This window comes from Trypanosoma brucei (assembly GCF_000002445.2).
Source record: "Trypanosoma brucei brucei TREU927 chromosome 11 chr11_scaffold01 genomic scaffold, whole genome shotgun sequence".
NCBI classification, from domain to species: domain Eukaryota; phylum Euglenozoa; class Kinetoplastea; order Trypanosomatida; family Trypanosomatidae; genus Trypanosoma; species Trypanosoma brucei.
This window is the reverse complement of record NT_165288.1, coordinates 906,626-927,593: the sequence shown is the minus strand read 5'-3', so window position 1 is coordinate 927,593 and position 20,968 is coordinate 906,626. Positions and strand designations below refer to the sequence as shown.

At 48.7% G+C, this 20,968-nt stretch overlaps 2 protein-coding genes across 2 annotated transcripts; both read right to left on the bottom strand.

Annotated features, from left to right (window-relative positions):
• Positions 1–268: 268 nt before the first annotated feature.
• Tb11.02.0770 (mitochondrial DNA polymerase I protein D, putative) lies at positions 269–5,158 on the bottom strand (the record flags this gene model as incomplete). Its single annotated transcript, XM_823315.1, has 1 exon — positions 269–5,158. One exon carries the CDS (start codon positions 5,156–5,158, stop codon positions 269–271), a length of 4,890 nt encoding a protein of 1,629 aa, XP_828408.1.
• Positions 5,159–6,609: 1,451 nt separating this feature from the next.
• Positions 6,610–20,586, bottom strand: Tb11.02.0760 (dynein heavy chain, putative; the record flags this gene model as incomplete). Its single annotated transcript, XM_823314.1, has 1 exon — positions 6,610–20,586. The coding sequence occupies one exon, from the start codon at positions 20,584–20,586 to the stop codon at positions 6,610–6,612; it is 13,977 nt and encodes a 4,658-aa protein (XP_828407.1).
• Between the last annotated feature and the right edge of the window lie 382 nt (positions 20,587–20,968).

Below are 20,968 nucleotides of genomic sequence, written 5' to 3'. Positions count from 1 at the left end.
ATACCCACACACACTCATGCGCCCATACGCGTGTAGTTAATTTTTATAATGGAACTCCTTCGCTTTATTAGGTTACCGATCTATGGTTAATTTTTTCCGTTTCATTTCATTTCACTTCCCTTCACACACACACACACAAACAAAAGGGGATGGGTATCTTTTCACTGAAAAGTGTGGAGGAAGGAGTTTTGAGAGAGAATGAGTCGGATCCAAAACAACAAAACGAGCAGTGAGACGTTACTGCTATAGGACACATATGCTTTAACGCTCACAGTGTCTCCTCAATGACAACGGGGCGCAGGGCGCCCATGTTTTCTCCTGCGACGACATCACAGGGGAAGTCCACAGACACCTCCATCTCAGGGTAAAGACGATTCAGGACATCGCGTACGCTACTCATAATTCCATCAGTTTCCAAGACAACGTCTTGCAACACATCCATGTGGCAGTCAATCCATACGCAGTCGTGCACGGTGTTGATTAGTACAGCTAACCCCCCGTAGTTGTCCTTCCGAAGGAAGTGGCGCCACAACACCCCAAGCATAATTTGCACAATCTCACCGGCAAACCCTTGCACTGGGTAATTCTTAAGGTGTGTTGGAGAAAAATTAGTTGATTTGACGGCGAGTGACTTGTTTCGGAGTAGTCCCTCTGGCACATCGGACTCCGTGAAGATGTATCGGCTACCCGTGATGACAGGGAACATGCCCTTGAAAATCTGGTGCCCTCGGACATTTCGAGAGCCATTTTGCAGCGAGGCATCGAACTTATTAGCAGATAGAGCAACCATACTGTTGAAGACATCCACCCCGCGGTAAGTCTCCCTCTCCTTTTCGATCAAATGGCGCACTTGGTCCTGCGTTAACCCAGTACTCTCGCTGATCATCTTAACCCCGGCACCATACTGTCGTTGGAAGGAAAAGATTTTTGCTTGCTGACGCAACTTAACAAACTCCGGTTCTTTGTCCTTCTTTGCCTTCTTGAGAATCTCAGTATATTGCAGGTCGGGACGCATCATCGCAACACGTTTGCAGTGGAAATCCACATTAGACCGAAGATCCTCCAACATTTGCTGATCATTCGCAAGAACAGCCAATGCGACGACTTCAAGCTGTGAATAATCTGCCTCAATACACATTCCCTTTTCGCCATAACGGCTGACAAACATTTCACGCAACGGTGATTTATCCTCCTTGGGAATGTTCTGGCAGTTCGGATTTGCACTCGCCAATCGACCAGTGTTAGTCTTATTGTGTATTAGCTCGTGGTGTATGCAACTGTCATCATCGTGCACAAGTGAAACCATTCCTGTTCCATCGTCAGTGTTCTCGTAGTATGTACCAATGAGTTTTTCCATGGCCCGTAATTCCAAAATCGTCTCAGCAGTTTTATCCCCATGAGTTTTCTTGAAGTACGTAAGTGAGTCCTCCCCCACCTGCAACTGACGCGTCGTCGGGCTCCTAAACTTGCGCATCACCTGCTCTGCGTCAAGTTGGCTGGGAACATACTGATTTAAGCGACCCCCAATATTAACCTCCACTATGTCATCATGCGAGCACATTACTGCAAAGGCATCAAAGGCAGTACCACAGGTCCTCCCGAGCATAGTCATGAGGGCTAGTTTCTTGCGTTCATCGTCCGGAAGAGAGTTGTAGTAGCCGATAAAAGCGCTACGCTCGCGGAGAAGAATCGGTAGATCACCGGGTGTCCTAATTCCACCTTTTCCCTTGGACTTGCGCGCCTTCTTCGACCCAGCCTCTGTTTCAAGCGATTCGCGGCAAAGAGCAGCATGCCCGATGTGAAGGAAAATGTCAATATACAAATTGCACCAATCTTCCGGTTTCATTGCGGCTTCCTGTACAAGCTTCTTCTTGAATGCCTCTGAGGTCGCACCTCTTGACGAGCACGGCCGGGGAAGAGCCTTCATAGGCACCACCAACTTCGACTCATCAACCTTTGTTTTATCGGCGTATGCTGCCTCCGTATCAGATCCGTACATATATCGGTAGTACGACAGCGTGGAAACAGTATCCGCCAGAGTGATGACATAGCGTTGCCCAACATCTTCCTGGGGATTGAGGCCATCGTGTAACGACAGGTACGCGCTGATCCCTTCGTCTGAATGCAGCAACCGTGCACACGAAAAGGGAGCATCCCTAGCTAAGATCGTAATGTGGGCATCGGCGAATGCGTTGTTATTTGCTGGGGCGCTGCCGTCTCCGTCCGCATCGACAAGCATCTCTGTGTGCGCTTCCACCTGCCCCTCCATGAAAGCACGCAGTCGCTCCACTTTGTTCGCACAATCTCCTGCAATGGTCAGAGATTCCCCGGTTATCGCATTCTTGAGGAATAACTTACTTATTGTCCCATCGCTTGTGGGCGTGAAGGCAGCAAACAAAAACAGGTGGCGCTTCGGCAACAAATTAACAAGTGCATCTGGGTTGCTGCACTTCTCCTGGTCGATGCGTGAAACAGAAACCATCGCACGTCTAAGAGAGTCCGTCACGGAAGAACTCTTCCTAAAACCAGCTTGTTTCACGTATGCCTCGAAATACATTTTGAAGAATTTGGTTCCTTTGTCGAGTGATACACCAGTGGCCATGAGACAGTCGGCGGGCCCGACTACATACACTGGGGGCCGCAAGAAGACACCCTTGGGGAACTCAGTCTTATCATAGTCCTCTGGACGAGCATAAAGCGTGTGGCGTTCAAATACCTCACCAGGAAGGAGCCTGCTCTCGCGTGCATTAGTGCTCAACTTCAGCTTCCCACCGAAAAAAAAGGCAATAAGATGTTGGTTAGACGCCCAGTTGAAATATTTCCGGCAGTCGATAGATATCTCTTTCGGTATCGAATTGTCCAGATGCCTTCGTAGCTCCTTCACTTTGCACATCAGCTCATTGCTTTGCGACAAGGCCAGCTGCACGTTTGTCTTCAGTCCGTTGTATTCCATCTCGGTAGTGCACAAAAGTCCATCCATGCGAGCTAATATGATGACCACCTGCCTCTGCGCGAGTGCTCGTTCTATATGTTTCTTGAAAATAAGTTCTGTGTTCTCCAAATCACCGTGCAAATATTGCGTCAAAGTGCGGTACGGTATTTCGCACGTGTCTTTTCCCGACGACCACGCTTGCTTCACAGCATCCAGTTTTGGTGTCTGACCACCGTATGATTTCGCCACCTCCTCTAAACCTGCACCGTGACCCAGTTTCACCTCGTGACCGGTCAGAAGGTACTCGGCATACATGGTGTCCCATATTTTGCCACCGCGCTTCAAAAAACGCCTCAGCTCCACATCTCTCCACATATGCAGCAAGTCGAATTTGATGTTGTGCCCAACAAGAACGTCGTAGTCATCCAATGGTGGTAAAAATAGAGAGTGCTTAGACGAACCCTTAACCAAAGAGTGGGTGCTGGTAACATGCAAATCGTCATAACGCAGTGCAACGTTCCGGCTGTAGTAGCGGCTGGGCATGAAAACTTGTCCCCTGTAGTCGCGGGCACCGGAGAGCACAACATAGTTCTCCTTGGTGAAAGGATTCGCAACACGTTTGTAACGCCGTACCGTTGTAGTTTCAAGATCTACGACCAAGTACCGCTGGAGACCCTCTAGTGCCTCTCGCTCCCGCTCCAGACGGTCGGGACTTTCATATATCGTCGAGTGCCACTGCTGCAGACGGAAGACAACCTCGGCGTCAGTGATGGTCACATTATTGAGGAAGGCAGACTTGTTTACGTGTGCAACGGGGTTTTTGCGCTCTTCTTCAACAAGACTGGCGACGCGCTCCCATGCAACACGCGGTTCCTCACGTAGGGGAATGCTACTCGCGGCCGACATCAGTGCCGGTGAGACACGATGCAGGCGGTCAGAGTACAACCTGTTGGCGACCGCTGTAAACCCCTGCAACAACTTTCTGTCTAGCACCTCCTCCAACCTCCTACCAGGACACTGGGCGAAGCAGTTGGTACGAATCAGTGCCCAAGTGGAGCGCGGGTCACTTTGCTCGCTGAGGCCATCAGTCACCGGGGCCCCAGAGAAGAAGGGCGTCAAGCTCGACGGTTCCGTTACAAAGAAAGGGCATGAAGGCCTGCAGCTACGCGCGAACGCGAGGAGTTGTGATGACTTTGTACGATCTGTTGGGACAAATAGTGAGATAGCGGAAGTCCCTTCTCCAAACAGTAAACCGTTTAACGTATTTCGCTTCGCGGATTCTTCAGCCAAGCTACGAATCATATGAACTGACTGCGACCTCCTCTGTGCATCGTAGATGGTGACAATCATTGTGAACCCCTCCGAAATGGTACCCTTACCAACCCTCACATTGATGTCCACCACAAAGACGTTTACAGTCTTCACTACGCGCCGCACGATTTGTTCAACAGGGTCAATCAACTTTCTGCTGCCCGAAGTGCCGAACTTCTTGTGAACATTGAAGAGCACCCACCAACTTACTAAGCAATCACGCGCGGCACTCACAGAGTCGGCGCACGAAGCAGATATGTACGCACCGGAAGTGACGTCGAACACGGATGGTTCGATCAGGGAGGAGTTAAACATCGCGCGCATAAGGAGGAAGGCGGCATGCTCAAGACTGGCGGGGAGCTCCATCCCTCTCACAAAGTCCCGTTGATTCTTAAGTGTCAGGTAACATATGCCCCAGGTGTCTGGAGCGACAACGACTTGGCGGCGGCACTTCTCTCTCACCATAGCTGCCACCTCCGTGAGTGCAGGGGTCCCATCGCTGGGGAATAAAAGACCTGCGATGTAGTCGTCCCCAATGCGCCCCTCCATCCAGAAGATAGCTTTCCAGAGGGTATCCTTCTTGGCTCGAACAAGCTCATTTGTTGTGGCACAGTAAATACAGTAATCATCCGTGCCTGGATTCCACCCCAGCGTGAAAAGCGAGTACTGTGCCTTCGCAAGTAGCTTTTTTACCTCAGAGGCTGCAAATGCATTACTGTGCATGACAGGTGTGTGCAAAGACGCCACTGGAGGCACGGAAACGGAACTCACACTTGACGGTGCTGCTGCACCAAGCGGCTCCCCCCTCTGGGAAAGGCCACGGCTAATAATATTGATTATTTGGGAGGAGCAGCAGGTTGGAGGCTGTCGCGACCAAGGGACCATCAGCTGCGGCTTGAAGAGCCGCCGCAGCATGATCGCAAGCGGAAGAGAAAGATAAACTATCCAACAATCAAAAAGAATAGAAAAAAAAAGAAGGATGCGCAAATTGTTTCGGTAAGTACACGTAGTGAAGTATGCGGGCCGTCGCAGCACCCGCTGGGAAAGTGTCTTCAATATGACGATATTACCAAATAAATAAAGCGCGATGAATACAGTTATGGCAACACACTAAATAGTGGATTCTTCCGCTGAACTAGCACAGTGATATACAGTATAGCGTCGGAAGTTTACATCACCACGGCTGCTGCACGGAAGCAGGTGGTCAGACAGTGCGCAAAAAAAAAAAAAGGGAAATTGTATGGTTATTGTATCACCAAATGCTCATTTCCCCCCTTCATAGGTATATTGGTCCTCCACCGCAACATTCGAAAAGCGGCGAACCACGTAATATACATTTATGTGAAGTAACAGACAATCAAATAACATCACTAATAGCACGGCTGCCGTGAAATTGAGCGACGTATTTTAAACCCCATTCCAAAATGCGGGGACTCTGCAGTGCGCACCGTCCTCGTTCACGTGTACGCAGGCTGGACAATAATAGTTCACCAAATTACGTGACGACTTAAGATGACAAATTTGACACGATCCCCAGGGCTGCGATGTACAGCTTGTGTAACAACCCACCCCTCACTCCACAGGCGCTATCTTTCCCTGAAGCACATGTGAATCGACTCAAGCTTCATGGAAAAACATAAACGGGGATGCAGCAAATGAACCTCTCCATACGACACAGCAATGCATCACCCTCAGCGGACGCGACCCCTGTCTCCCTGTAGGAGACACATGCATGCGTACACGTATATAAACAGGGACACGAAACTATAACCTAGAGAGGTATAAACATTTTGATTGCTCCACCTAAAGGAGCGGTCACACCACAACGCAAAAAAAAAAAGAATGAAACGAGAAAAGTATCAAATTAAAGCGAACAGTGGGTTGGACAGTTTCAGTTACAGAGAACATCATCAACCACGGAACGGTGGCACATCCCCAGGCACGCCCACGCAACGCGTGTGTGCTGCACGTGGGTACACAGAGGACTACGAAAGAGCCTCCTCTACAAATAAAAAAAATTAGAATGAAGCTCTAATAATGGTATCCGCAGTGCCGTCACTGCACGAAAATAGTAGGCGACAATGTCAAACAAGGTCAAACATCACCCCCCGTAATCCATCCATGTGGACTAAACACAGTGACAAACGGAAAAAAATACAAAATATTCATCAAGGGGCATCTATCTTTCGGTGGGGGGGGGTTAATGATTAAAAAATGGGGCAGCCTCATAGCCATACGAAAGCACAAAAATCTCAACATATCCCCACAACTCGTATACATAGACATATATACATCTGTGTGCATAAGTATTCACACACATCTTTCCACCTTTTTTGCCTCTTGTAATTGGTAACTTTATTCCTCATTTACTCCACCACATCAAGGATAAGACCCACACCAGCAATAGTCCATTTCTTAGCTGGCTGCTTCGTCTTCAACCAGAAACCGACGACGAAACCGGGTCCACGTTGCTGTGTCTTGTAAACTGGGCATTCGTACTGGTCACGTCGGTCGATTTTAGAGAGTGGTAACGAACGGATCGTCAGGATGGGCATCTTTGGATACAATTCCTTCATTCTGCTCTCCTCAATGCAAGACGTGCTCGTGTCCCAGCGGGCACCTTCCATGGAGAGACCGGACACATGGCAACCGTCACGGGCACTCGTCTCGATCTGATCCGCAGACTTCTTTAGAACGTCAACCACGAGTGACATCTGATCAAGATCGAAGCTGTTTACGATGGATGTAGTTTGCATAATGGCAGTGAGGAAAGACATGGGATTGAAAAAGAGCGCGATGTTCGTTACCTTCGGAGTTTGCAGTTCGCCGGTCCAGTTCACCAACTGATCGTTACGAAGAAGGAAGTTTTCCATCCACGACCCAAGAGCTCGCAAAGAGAGGAAGGAAACCTTCTCCCATACGGCTGGAAGCTTGTCGAGATATATCTCATCAAACAACGTCTGCATAACAGCGGTCATCGAAAGGGCACCCTTAAGACCAAGATCTAATTCCTCCAGTGATACCTTCAGCGCTGAAATAAGGACGTTCATGCGCTCGCACTCTTGGTAGAACACGTGCTGCTGCGGCGACCGTTCATCCTCCAACCGCTCCGACAAGTCCTGCAAATTGTGCCGTTCTGGAAGTCGCTCACGAAGCTCGTCAATCTTCTGCTGGACAACTTCCTGAGGGCTGAGCGAATCTCCTCCGGCGTGCTTTTTGGGTTGCAGTTCATTGATTGTACGAAAGAGGACATCGGCTTGCACAGTTCTATAGTTGATCTCTGCGTTAGGATGCAAACCAAAGAGGAGCGGAGACTCCGCGGGGAAGTCCTCGCCATTAACCAACCAATCGATGTATTCGTTGTAACTCATTGGAGCGGGTACTTCGATTCCTGGGGCCAGCTGAAGTCCATCACAACACTCGGGCACAAGGAATGTACGCAGGTATGCCATACACAATACACGGTCCCAATCGTCCGTAATGTGTCCGCCGTACATAATCTCACCAAAAACGTACTGCAAATCCTCCCACGGTACCTTTGGCCTGTCCTCAATGTAGTTGGCAGCAACCTCCAAGCATGTGGTCAAGTCTCCAGCATTATAAGGATACACACGGTTCCAGCCCAGCGGACCAAATTTCTTACGCTCCACAACGACAGAATGGAAGAAGCACATAGAAAACATGATGCAACGGAACTCTGTCGGTTTTGCGCTCCTCTCCCACGGCTCATCACTGAAGTTGCTCAATGCACGAACGATGTTGGAGCGAATACCAGTAGGAGGTTCGGATGTAAGCTTAATGGAGCGTTGAAGAATGCCGATGGGAATTACGTTGGAGGGCTCCGCGCTCAGGAATACACGGAACTGCGGATGTCCTTTGGGGCCTTCAAAGGGAATGTCATCATCGTCATCCTCCTTTCCTTCTGCCACCTCTTCACCCAAATGTTTCGAGTTGCTTTCGTTCGATTTATCCGCCTCAGCATCATCTGCCCTTTCCTCTTTGACGGTTGAACCGTCTACAGACTTTTGCGCCTCATCATCATCATCTCCAGCAAGACTTGTGGCCTTTTCACTCCCAGAATCTTCCATCACTTTTTGTTCTGCAGCACGCTTCTCGTCACGTTCCTTTCGTAATTGTGCCATGCGAGTGTATATTTCTGCATAACTATCCAACCGTCGCTCCAAACCCCGAAGCCACTTCTCGACAAGGTGGATATTATTCAGCAGCGCCCATCCACCATGCAGAAAGCACCGCTCCAGAGCCCGATCAGCTACAACCTCTTGACCTTGGCCTAGTGAAACGTTGAAGAGCCGTTCATTATCATACGTGAAACCAAGCTTGCGACCAGCCTCCTCTACCGCACGAACCGGGTCTACACCGGGGGAAAGAATGAAGAAGAGCGGTGTCGTCGTTGTAGACTCGTTGATAGAAACAGATATATCAACGGCCTGATCCGAAACAAAGAAGCGGCCGATGCTGTCGCAAACGAAAGTCTCGAGGGCAGCTGTTAGCCTATCAGGACGCAGACACCGGAGAACGAGAAGGCGTTGGAATTGAGTTAAATTCTTCCACTCTGACGGCATCTTTTCCTCCTCTGGTTTCTCGGTTTCGGCCCACTGCCTCCAACGGTTGTTTTCCGTGACATCTCCGGGCAACAGATTGAACGGTGGCACTGATCCCTCCACATCGGCAAGGGCTTGCACTGCAGCCCAGTTAGGTTCAGGACACCATTCCACAACGGTTTCAGGTCTCAATATACCCGTCTTCTTTTTGCCACGCAGAAGGAAGTCCAGCTGTTTCGAATCGATCTCACCTTGTTGTTGAAGAATTGCGAAGGTAAGCAAACTGGAAAGGATTAGCTTGTGGCGTTCGAACAAACCACGTGAGACATACGCAAAGACTGTTTCCATAATGGATCGGAGGACATTTTCCACACGCTTCGCCACGTCCTTCTTATCTTCTGGTTGTACTGCCTTTGCCAGCGCTTTGTTAAACACCACCATGAAAGCCTCCAGTGAGTACTGATACATGTGGTCGATTTTCCAAAGCTGATCAATCTGGAAGAACAGAAGCGAACCACGCACAGCGACAGAAGTGTATGTGAGACGGTTTTGCGCAATATCTTTCTGAGTGGATACCGCCTGAGCAAACGATATATTGATATCCTTTGCTTTCTTTTTCGTGTTCTCCAGGTTCTCGATAAGGGATATGTTCTCCAATATGTCGCCGGTTGCGTTGGTTAACTCATAAAGAAGTCCATCCTCGCACTTCTGTAGCTCAATTGTCATAGTGTTCATTTGCCGAAGTAATGCACCCCGCTTCTTCTCTAAGTCCGGTCTCTCTTGGTTAACAACAACTGCAAGTAACTGGTCTTCAAGGCCAACTTCCGTCACCATGAAGTTAATTAGAGTCGTCTGTGCGTTAACCTCTGGACCGTATGCTGGGTTACCAAGCTTAGTCTGCAAAAATAATCGGAAGTTGGGGTTATACTCTACCTCAGTTGCGCCAAGTTTAATGAAAAGACGACCACCTTTTTTGAATGTCTGCCTGCTGAGAACACCATCCAACACAGGTTCAATGAACTCACCAAGCGACTCAATAAGACAAGGAAGCCCCTCCTCAATACACGTCTGCAGGGTGCGTTGCCACGTCTTCTGAGTGGTTTGGATAGCCTTCAGGCCATTCTTCTCCTCACGCGTGCGAATCCACTTCACGCCCTGAAGCTGTGGATCGATGATCAAAGGCCACCTCGTGCAGTTAGTCACAATGGCACCGTTCTCCGTGGAAACTTTATCCGAGGGAAGCCCCTCGTTGTTCCAGGACGCAACCGCCGCCTCGGATGTGAGAACATTCATGGTGATATCAAGGTCCTCCGTCATCGGTATACCCAACTGCTTGACCATAGGAAGCCACTCCTCAGTTACGATACGCTCACGGAAGACCTTTGAGAATGGTCCAATATAAGAAACAAATGAAGCGCCCAATAGCACATCACCCACCAGAAGGTCCGCTGCCTTTCGTAACTGCTCAATAGTATCTCCCCATCGAACACTTTCATCGGCAAGACCAGACACCAGACGTTGAGCAAGCTCCATCTTTAGCATCGTCTTCTTCGCTTTCCTCTCAATCGCGTTGGCAGACTCCACTGCTTCATCATACTGCGCAATCAGCGCCTGAAGCTTCGAATTGAGATCAGCCACCTTGTCTTGAACTTTCTTGAGCGCAGTTTTGCTCTGGTGCAAGCGCTCTTGTGCTTCAGCAAGCCGCTCCTCCTTGGGGCGAACCTCACACCGGACTAAGTGGTATTTGTTGATACCGACAGCCCACTTACACAAACCTGCTGCAGCAAATGACTTCGTCTTCACGATTTCGGGGTCGAACGCAGGGTTTGTGATATACATCTGAATCTGGTCAATGCAAACCTGCGGGATGTTGTTCACGTCAAATCCCTTCAACTCTGCTAGGAAACGATCGACCTGGTTCATCATCTTTTTGCACTCCGCCCACGTGCGGTTCTTTACAGAAGGAATAGCACGCGGGTTAGATGTCAGCACGCGAACACAAATGGCTACCATTTGCACGTCCACAGGGGGTTTACCAAGGTTTTTAAGTTCTGATATTGACGCTTTGTCGAGCGTATCGAGGGCAGCGAGGGCCTCCTCCACGAGCGGTTTGGCCTTGGCCAAATCCTCAGAGCACATTCTCTCAAAAGTTTCGACCTCTGCAACGATTTTATTGGTTTTCTCCTCCTCCTTTGCAGCAATCGTACTTTGTTCCTCCACAATTGCCTTCTCCCTTCCCACAGTTTCCATCAGTGCTGCGGTCTTCTGACGCGCATCTTCCACCTCTTGGCTCTCGCGATGGAGGACCTCTTGCAGAGCCGCGACCTGAACTCCAGCTTCCTTGATTTTGTCAATACCACTAACCAAGCGCTGCGTTTTGTCGTTGAGGTCTTCTCTTTTTCTCCCAAGCAATTCCTTATAAAAAGCGATAAGCTCTAAGAACGACTTGGGGGTTGTGTAAGCATGTCGCTTCTCCTGAACATAATATTCTTCACACATCTCCGTCACCTTCTCCTGACAGAAAGCCATGAAGTCAGCGATATTCTTTGTCATCTCCGGCCCGCCAAGCTCGATCTTCGATAAGAAGCGATTTGCGACGGACTTGAGAGCCTGCTCTGGCCAACGCAGAAACCAGTCAATGACGGTTGTATTGGCGAGTGCAGGGAACTGCCGGCACCAGACAGCAAAATGTTTACTGACAGGGGAGAAGCAGAGAATGATATGCAAGTGCGACCTCACCTTGTTGATGAAGTACTCCCAACAGGTATCTGGATTGGAGTAGTCCGCATAACCGGCAACCTTAACCTCGTTCATTATGGATCCCACAATACCTTCTCGCTCATCTTGGTTAAACATCTCTGGGACATTTCCGCTAGCAAGCATATCGTTCAGGTAAACGAGCATGTCTTCAGATACTATCTGGGTGTCGGTGATGATGAAGGCGAAAGGATATCCCTTCAAACCACACTTGCGGTAGAGTTCCTGCATATCCGTACGGAACTCAGCGATACCATAGCTACTCGTCACAAGAATCTGGAAAATGTCGTGACCATTAATATAAGAAGCCAAACGTGCAAGCGACTGTTTGCCAGAACCACCGACACCAACAAGTAGCGCGTTACCACGGGGATTCGACGTAATACGAGCAATGCGACAGAGGTGCTCCACAGCTTGGTTGAACAGAACAAGGTCCATACGAGCGTAGTTATCGTTGTACTCATCCAACTTTTTGATGAGATATGATTGTGCCGCGTCCACAGTGAACTCTTCGTACACGTTTTCTTCACCCTCGGAAGACGTAAGGAAGGGACCCCAGAGCAGTGGCTCCTGGAGCACATCCTTCGGTTGGATGTCAGTGAAACCGGCGCGGGAAATCACCTCAACAAACAGCGCATCAAAGCGATTCATATCCTCTGTCTCCGACATACGATCGCGGAAAGTACGATTGCACTCGTGAGCCCAGAGGCGAGCCATTTGTAAGGGAGTAGTGTGAATCTTTGGATGAGATTTGCAGAGCCCCTGGAATATATTGAACATTTCACGCATGTTCCATTGGTAGTGAAATTTAACGGCGGTCGGAAAGAACTGTTTGGCCACCAAATGGTGCAACTCGATAGTTGCATTCGTAATTATCTTGGTGAACGCGTCGCGTATATCGCGAGGGAAGTCCTTTGTGTGCGCTTGAAGAATTTGACCGTAGATACTCACCAAATCCGCTCGCTCAGGCATGTTGGTCGAGAAGAGAGCAAAGTGCCTCAGCAGACGGTCTAAGATGGTGAACGTACCGGATTTGGGGTTCATTGCGCCAACATAACGCAAATCAACCACTTCCTTTTGAATAATCTTAACACGGTCATACCAGAAGCCGTAGTTGACGTGTTGCTGCAGTAGAGCAATGGCCTCCTGTGTTCCATATTTGTCTGGTGCAGGCATGTTCATGTCATCAAGGAAGAAGACAAGCTTCTTGCGATTAAACGGTCCATACGTACGACCCGAGCGCTTCTCCAATGACTGTTCCATCACTGCTTGAAGACCACTCGACGACGTTCGCGCGTTAAAGGCAACTACACGGAAAAGTGTTTCTTCACCGTTCAACGATCTAAGTTTTGACATGATCAAGTTCGTCTTACCTGTTCCCGCAGTTCCTACGAGCATAACGGACTTTGCATTATCCACAAGCAAACTCATGAGGTGCGACATGCGGACACCGTCGGCAGTTTGCACAGAAACCGTGGAAAGCTGCCTGTCCGGATCGGGTACGTATGGGTGCACAAGCTCGCTCCATGGCCGCCACTCGTACTGATAAACCCCGTTCTCATCCTTTTTCTTATCAATATAAAAGTCAAAGACAGAACCTGTGTCACTGATCTTCATATTAGGGAACTCCTTCTTCCACTGGTTGGAAAAGTTCATACGCTGATCCACGCGCCCGTCTGAGCCCGGAAGTGGCCCTCCAAAGGCCCAAATAACGGCAAACACGAAGTACTTCTCACACACATCGAATACATTCGGGTTCTTTGATAATTCTTCTTGTTGCATCCGCCCAAATATACCCTCTAGAAGGAAACAGATAGTTTGTACGACATTGATGTCCATAACAGCAACGATGGGCTTCATGCTACGCTTCCAGAATTCAAAAACGAACGGAACGTACTTATCAAACAGACTGTCAAACATCGCTCCCTCACGTCTGTCCCTTGATGCTATCCACTTGTCCTTGAAGGGCCCCCAACCAAGGTCGGATTCATTGATGAATACAACACCAGCGCGAGAAACAGTGGCTGGAGAAGCGTTACGAAGGTGGGAAACTTCAAAAATCATACGCATGGAGTCTGTCAACGGAATACGCTCGTTGGACACAAGTGTCAGCATCTTGTTGTCGTCCATCACAGTGTTCATCGATTCAATCCATTCTGCGTCAATGATACCATCCAAAACGATCCACTTCATGTTGCGTCTCTTCTTTGATTCCAATGCGTAGTCACGAAAGATTGTAGACAAGACACCGTCACGCCACTCTTTGTTTGGCGTAAAGTAGCCGTACAATTCATTAGATGTGATTGCCTTAGGGTTAAGGCAAGATGCCACCGCTTTCGCCTTCCACTCATCCTTATGCAGCTTTGTGAGAGCACCCTGGAGGCATCGCCAGCACTCCGTCTTACCACTACCCGCAGGTCCAAGGACAAACACGGAGTGGCGCACGTGTAACAGCTCTTCGTACTGCACGCACTTTAGGATGAAGATATCGTTTTCACCCGGAAGGTTCCCCTGCTCACGGCATACTTCCTTGCAAGCTGCGGCAAGTTCTGGTTTGTCCTTCTTAGGCACATCCAAGTTGGGGAAGAGGGAACGGATAAGTCCCATAAAGACGTACACATCATCTTTGCTAAGTTTAGCCATGTTGGTGTCACGTAACGCACGCATCAATACATTGCGCTCAGGGATGTCCGGATCGCCGCGCTTCAGAGCACCAGCAATGTAAAGCACAGACTTGACCGCACGGAGACCCCAATCGTAGTGGTCTTGAGGTGAGAGAAGCTCTTTGTTTAGACGGTAAAGGGTGACAAACTTCAATGCGAGATCCTTGGCGTCACCAAAGCCCTCAGCAGCCAACATAATTTCACAAATATTTTTGAGGTCAGGGACGACCATAGCGCATGGTCGGAAGAGCGATTTGATGTTTTCGGGAAGTTCTGTACGACCAGCATAACCCGGATTCATGGTAATCCACATACCCACCGAGGGTGTGATTGAAATCTCCTCATCCATGAAGCGGAACCGCTTCTTCTGCTCCTTCAGTGCATTAAGAATGGAACCAACCTGAGTAGCAACGACAGATAACACCTCGATGGAGATACGATTAAACTCGTCAAAGCAACCCCAGGAACCAGACATCGCCAACCCCTTGAAAATTTGCCCAAGGGTAATGTAATTCATCTGATCTGAGCAGTTGAACACATAGCACGCAATACCCATGTTCCTCGCAAGATCCTTTGTGGTCTCCGTCTTACCCGTACCGGCAGGGCCAGCGGGTGCACCGCCTTTCTTGAGCCTAAGGGCCTGAGTTAGGGTGATATAGCACCTATCGGTCAACTTTGTGATCACCAGACAGCCACACAAACCGATGTATTCGTAACCATTGATAAACTCAGCATCTGCTATCCTAATTTCGTTGCCCTTCGCATCATCCCAGTAATAGCGAAGCTGCGATTGCCAACAGAAAGCGTCAACAGCGTCAGCACGTTCATCAACCATCGTTTGAACGATGTCGCGATTGTGGACGTCGATGGTAATGAGATGGACCAGCATCTTACGCTCATTTGACGTTCGGTCAACTAGTACCTCCTTGATCAAGCTGTCGAGTTGGACCTTCTGATTTTTGAGCAAATCTTTCATACCCATATCATTTCCCTCCTCTATTTGAATAAACGCTTGGTGGACCTCAGTCGTAAACCAAATACGCGATGCCACAATAACCGCCTGGCAGGGATATTGGTAGATCCATTCATTACGTGGTTTCTCAACGTAGCTCGCATTCGCCTCCTTGATTTGCTTCTTGACGGCCTTGCACATCGCACCAATGAGACCATTCAGCCACACTTCAACGGGGCCTTCGCATGTGAAATCTTCTGCCAAAGCCACCTTCTCCCCTTGTACGGATATCATTTCGTATGCGTCTTTCGGTCCAGCCTGGGGATTGGGATTATCCGAAAAAGAGAAGGTGTCGACTGAGTCAATAATCTTGCTCATATGCACCATCACCGCCCGCGGATCCGAACCCTTAGAAAGGATGTCGATAAGGTCAGTGGCAGACACAAAGAAGAAGCGCGGGAATATTTTGCGCTTGGTTTCGAGGTAATCAGCAAGAGATTTCTCACACTGAACAAGGATACTCTGTATGTAATTGAGGGTGTGCTCGAGTCCTTCGTCCCGTCCCACCTCATTTTTCAAGACATCACTGCAAACAACCTCAATGACGTTGGTGTACTTGTGGGCCTTACTCATGAGCAGTCGAAAAACGCGATCTGCTTCGGCAAAGTTCTTTGCATCCTCCGGCAGCTGCTCCTTGATGTCAGCAGACAACACAAAGATGGGGAAAAGATTCATCCACTGCCTTTGTATCTCCACCCACTTACCAGTGCAAGTGTCCACCATACCGAGATTCTTCTGCCACAGGAGTACCTTGTCGTAGAAATGCTCCACAAACCGGTCGGAGAGCATGGAAGAGAGAGCGTTGTTGTCGTTTTCCAACTGCTCCACGACATCATCAACAGCACCCAGTAGGTGGGTGTTCAGCTGCTCATCCACAGTGTACGTAAAAATCATCTTTTCCCATATTCCGATTAGTTTGTTCAGGTTAGTTTCAATGCGCAGTTCCTTTTCGGCCTTCTCAACAATATTCGCCACCTCGTCGGAAAACTTGTGGAGACCGAGCGCAAACAGTTTTGAGAGCGTGAAGTCACTTGCATCAGGGTCGATACTGCCGGGTTGCTTTGTTGTCGTAACTAGTAAGTTCCAATGCCGGGGACGCATAGCTGGTGAACTAAGAGACTGACAAAGGGGAAGTGATGTCCTCATGTTACGCACCTGTTCATCAACGCCCTTGAAGCACTCCCAGGATTTTACCTTCAAGGGCTGCTGCTGAAGCTGCTTTGACAGCTTTTTGCATTCATCTTCAAACAACGAAACATCAGCATCCTTAAACGTTGACTTCATCCAGTCAGTAAACTGGGACATGACGTGCTCATTAAGATCCCACACCTGTTTTAGCATCATCAACTCAACTCGGCATTCTCGTATTTCCTTAAAAAGGGATGGGTTTAAATCAAACAACTCCTGCAAGTCTTGGAGTTTCCTTGCCTCTTTCTCAATATCCAAGAAGTGGTTGTAAGTTTTATCCAGCTCGATGTAGACAATCTCTCTGTCAATGGCGTAGCTAAAGAGGTTCAACTGCTTAAATTCCGCCGCCTCCTGACGCAGTGATTCCTCAAATAGCACAACCTGCTCTTTCACCTTCTCTGCCTCCCTGTCCTGGACAATGGAGTTCTGCGCCCGTACGTTCAGTGCCTTCTTATTAAGTGCGACCCATTGCTCGGGTGCCGGCTTCCGGAGCTCTTCAAGCTTCTCAATATTCGCTAGTTCGACATCAAGTGAGGATGAAGTATTCGCGTGACTTTTCAGCATACGTATCGCCGCTTGAATGGGGGCAAACATTCCTCCAGTCTCGCCGCCTTCATCGTCGCCCATCACCTCCTTATTCATTCTTCGGCAATCTCTGATCCACCTCATAACGCACTTCAACGACTCCACATTACCATCAAGAACTTCGACGTCTAAACCCTCATCTGCTTCGTTCATGAAAGCATAAAGATCTTCAAGATTGGACTTAATCTTGTTCATTAAGTAGTCAGAGAACATATCCTTCCACTTTTTACATGTGTCACGCAAGGCTGCGCGAAGAGGCTTTACGTCAATTGACACAAACCCTTCAATGTGCCTTTCTTCTGTGGCATTGATCCTCGAACCGATACGCTCGTATTCTGTGATGGCCTTGTCAAAGTCTTGCAGGCTAACGCCGAAGTACTCCTTGGAAACGGGTGCGACTTCCTTGACGCTTTCCTCGTCCGTTAAACTGGAGTGGAACTTGGTGACTTGGTCCTTCTCCAAGAAGGCTGCGAAGGATGCCTTCCTGTTGGTCTCCCACAGATGCTTGAACTCATCAAAACTGCAACGATACTCCTCACAAGCCTCGAAGTTTTGACGCAAGAGCGCATCGATCTCACCCTTCAGACGTTGGACATCCTCATTATTGTCTGCCTCTTCGGAATAGCTGCGGCCGTCAACCAACGGTTTAATGAGCCCAGCTCCCGCCCCGACGTTTGCTATGAAGCTATTCACTATGCTTCGAATAGAGTGTTCACTGGATCCTTCGCAATCGATGTGTGGCTCGTATCGTGAGCACACAGTTACATTTGGCCCCCCCTTTGTAATAATCAGCCGTACGTCCACCAACGGAGTACCTTCATTCTCTGATATCCACTCGGGGTCGAGCTGATCCCGCACACACGTCAGAGAGTGGATGACCGATTCATTTATTGCCTTTGTCACGACGCCATCCACATATGACACATACTTCTGCCAATCCTCAGAATCACGGGAAACCAGAGGCGAGCCCTCACTCCGTTTGAGCTCGTTGACTGCTTCAAAGCTCTCATTTAGCAGTGCATGAATGCACTCCCCTCTCTCAGCGATATCGCGATGTCTCTTCTTGAAGTGTTCTTCAAAGGTTTTCCTCAGTTCATGCTCAGACATTGTCTTCGCCCCATCCGCGCGATTCATGGGCAAAAGCTTATCGGTCCTGCGATATTCTTCCAACGACTCTACCATCTGCTGAACATTGGAATGGAAAGATGTAACGACACGGCTGATTGCATCCACCTTCTTCAGAACGAGGTCAATGAATGCGTCAACTTCGTCCCCATCCTGCCACCGCACTTCCGTCGTTCCCCGTTGAATTACACTCTCAAAGGCAGTTAACTCGGCTTGGATAAGCGGTCTCTCGTCTTCGTGACGCAGAGAACTCATAAAGCCGTTGTAAGTCGTGCTAACGTGCTCGAGCATTATAGTCTGAGAGCGGTACTTCTCACGCCTCTCAAAAACGGATTGAACTTCAGGGGGGACCTCAAGCTTCTGCCGATCACGAGCATCAAAAGAATTCATCACCTCCAAATAGTACACCTCTCTCAGTGTCTTCACAAGCGCATCATCAAAGTTGACCTTTAGTTTATTGCTTTCGTCCACCTCCAACAGCGGTAACTTAAGCTTTTCCATACTGATATGCCCAACGTCACCACACCACGACTCATATTTCTTGCGGATAGCCTCTTTCAGGGTATCTTTCAGCGTCTCGTACAGGTCCATAGTTTCCTTACCAGCCTCGCTTTCAAGAACAGCACTGGAAAGTTCGCTGACACGAGAGTAAGATTCGTTGATTCGGTCCAACAGGGCACTGCATCTGACTACGGCCGCTGCAAGTGGTGGTATGTTGGGATAAGCTGCGGACGAGTCACCCTGATAAAATGTCTCCTGGGCCTCGATAAGATCCTGGTAGAAACTCTCTAAGACAACCTTTTGCTTCTTTGACCACTCCATCTGAACAACAGTGCGATCAGTAAATCCGTCAAACGTGTCAACCGCCTTGAATACCTCTGAGATAGCTTTGGCGTCGTCAACAGTGGTTACGAGGATCGTGCCGAGTCTCCGTTCGAGTTCACGAATTGTGTCCCGAATTTCGCAGTAATCGGCCTCAAATCGCGTCTCGTCAGGAACCAGCAAGTTGTACTCGACACCATAGAATTTGAAATAGGCAGTATCAAATTCGGCCTTAATTTCTTCTGCTTCCCTGGTGTGCAGTACGCTCTTCGTACCACCAACCTTGATATTCTCCATCTTGTCAAATAGAACAGCCGTCTCCATAATGTCCATAAGATCATGGCACCGTTCCAGAAAAACATCAAGTCGCGAGAAGAAGGCAGAATTTTGGAAGTTCCAAGGTTTCGCCACTGTTGCTACATGGGACTTGTAGTGGAAATATGTTGCCTTGAACTGGCCACAAATAGAGAGAGTTTCTGCAAGTCGTGCAATGGCATCTTTTTTCTCAAAGCCTTTTGCAAACTCCTCAACGTTCACATACTCAATTGCCATAGAAATGAGATCGTTGCACATTTGACGAAGCAATACGACCAACCTCGTCGATGTGTTGTAGAATCCCGACTGAGTCCACAAAAGAAACAGATAGTGGAAAAGCCTCTGGAAGGTTCCGCTCGACGCTAGTTGGGTAAACTCCAAATGACCCGGAGAGGTGGGGCACATGGCGGCGAATTCGTCTTCGATTGGTTTGAGAAAGCGGTAATTGTCCCGTGCCTCGATAGATGCCTCTTTAAGCTCGCTCATGAGCTGAGAAAATGGTTGGTAGTAACCATTCTGAGACTTTTTCAGGATTACTAAAATCTTCAGCGCCTTCACAGAGTACAACTGCTGTTCCAAGTTGGCCAAATTATCCACTTTACCTTTCCAAAAGGCTATCTCGTTGAGTGGTCCGGGATGTATCCCTTTTTCAGAGCCACAGTCAATCATATCTTCTGGGGATGAATCTATCGCCGCACGGATTTGCGTTGTCCAAGCAATGATGGAGCTCTCTAGCTGATAAATGAACTCTGAATCAAAGGGGCCATCGCCAACCCTCGACGGTAGTTGTACGGGAGGCAAGGGAAGGAGAGTTTTTCCTTGACTAAGCCCAAGTGTCACTAACATATGCGCCAAGAGCTTGTTAGTGTCCTCCATAAGCTCCGCAACAGCAACATCAGGTATCTGACTTACATTCCGCTTCTCTTTCTTAATGAGTTCCGCGTAAACGTTCCGCGTCACCGAATTGAGACCGTTAAGTGCGTCGGGACACAGATCACCAAAGACAATACATCCCCTCATGTGTTGCTCGTCACTAATTCTCTCACGCTTCTTCTTGGAGAAATACATGCCCTTTTTCTTAAGTTCCTCCGGTGCGTCTATGCGAGCAACAAGCAGCCCACCAGACTGCTGGTATACATACAGGTGCTGAGCATCCGTTGTGTCAAGAAACTCAGTAATCTGCCCACGGCTCTCCTCATTGTCAATGAGCTTACGCGTCTCTACCGGTTTGGCCTTTAACCCGGTAATGATGCGCTGCTCAAGCCACTGAACACGCCTATCGACGGGTGCCTCTTCCTTGTCGCCCTTCGCCATCGGGGTTCCTTTCCTTAGTTTGCTTGTTTGATTTACGTAACTCCTCTTCTCGTTGCTTAATCGTTCCACCTACGGACACGCAAGAAGACAAAGCGAAGCGTCGAAACGGTAACGCAAAAAAATTGCAGATTCAACCCAGTTACCCCAACTGTTGAACACACATTTGACGCATGGACAAACAAACACGCAAAAACACAAAAGTGAAGATGCCTCTCTCCATCCACACAGGGAAACACGAACCAACTTATGCCGAAAGTACTTTCATTTTCCCCTATGCGTTAATCACACTTTTAAAAAAATTATGCCTTAATTTTCTTTTTCATTTCTTTTGTCTATTAAGCTGAAAGGCTGTTTTCCTCAGTGTTGTTTTCTTTTCTGGTAA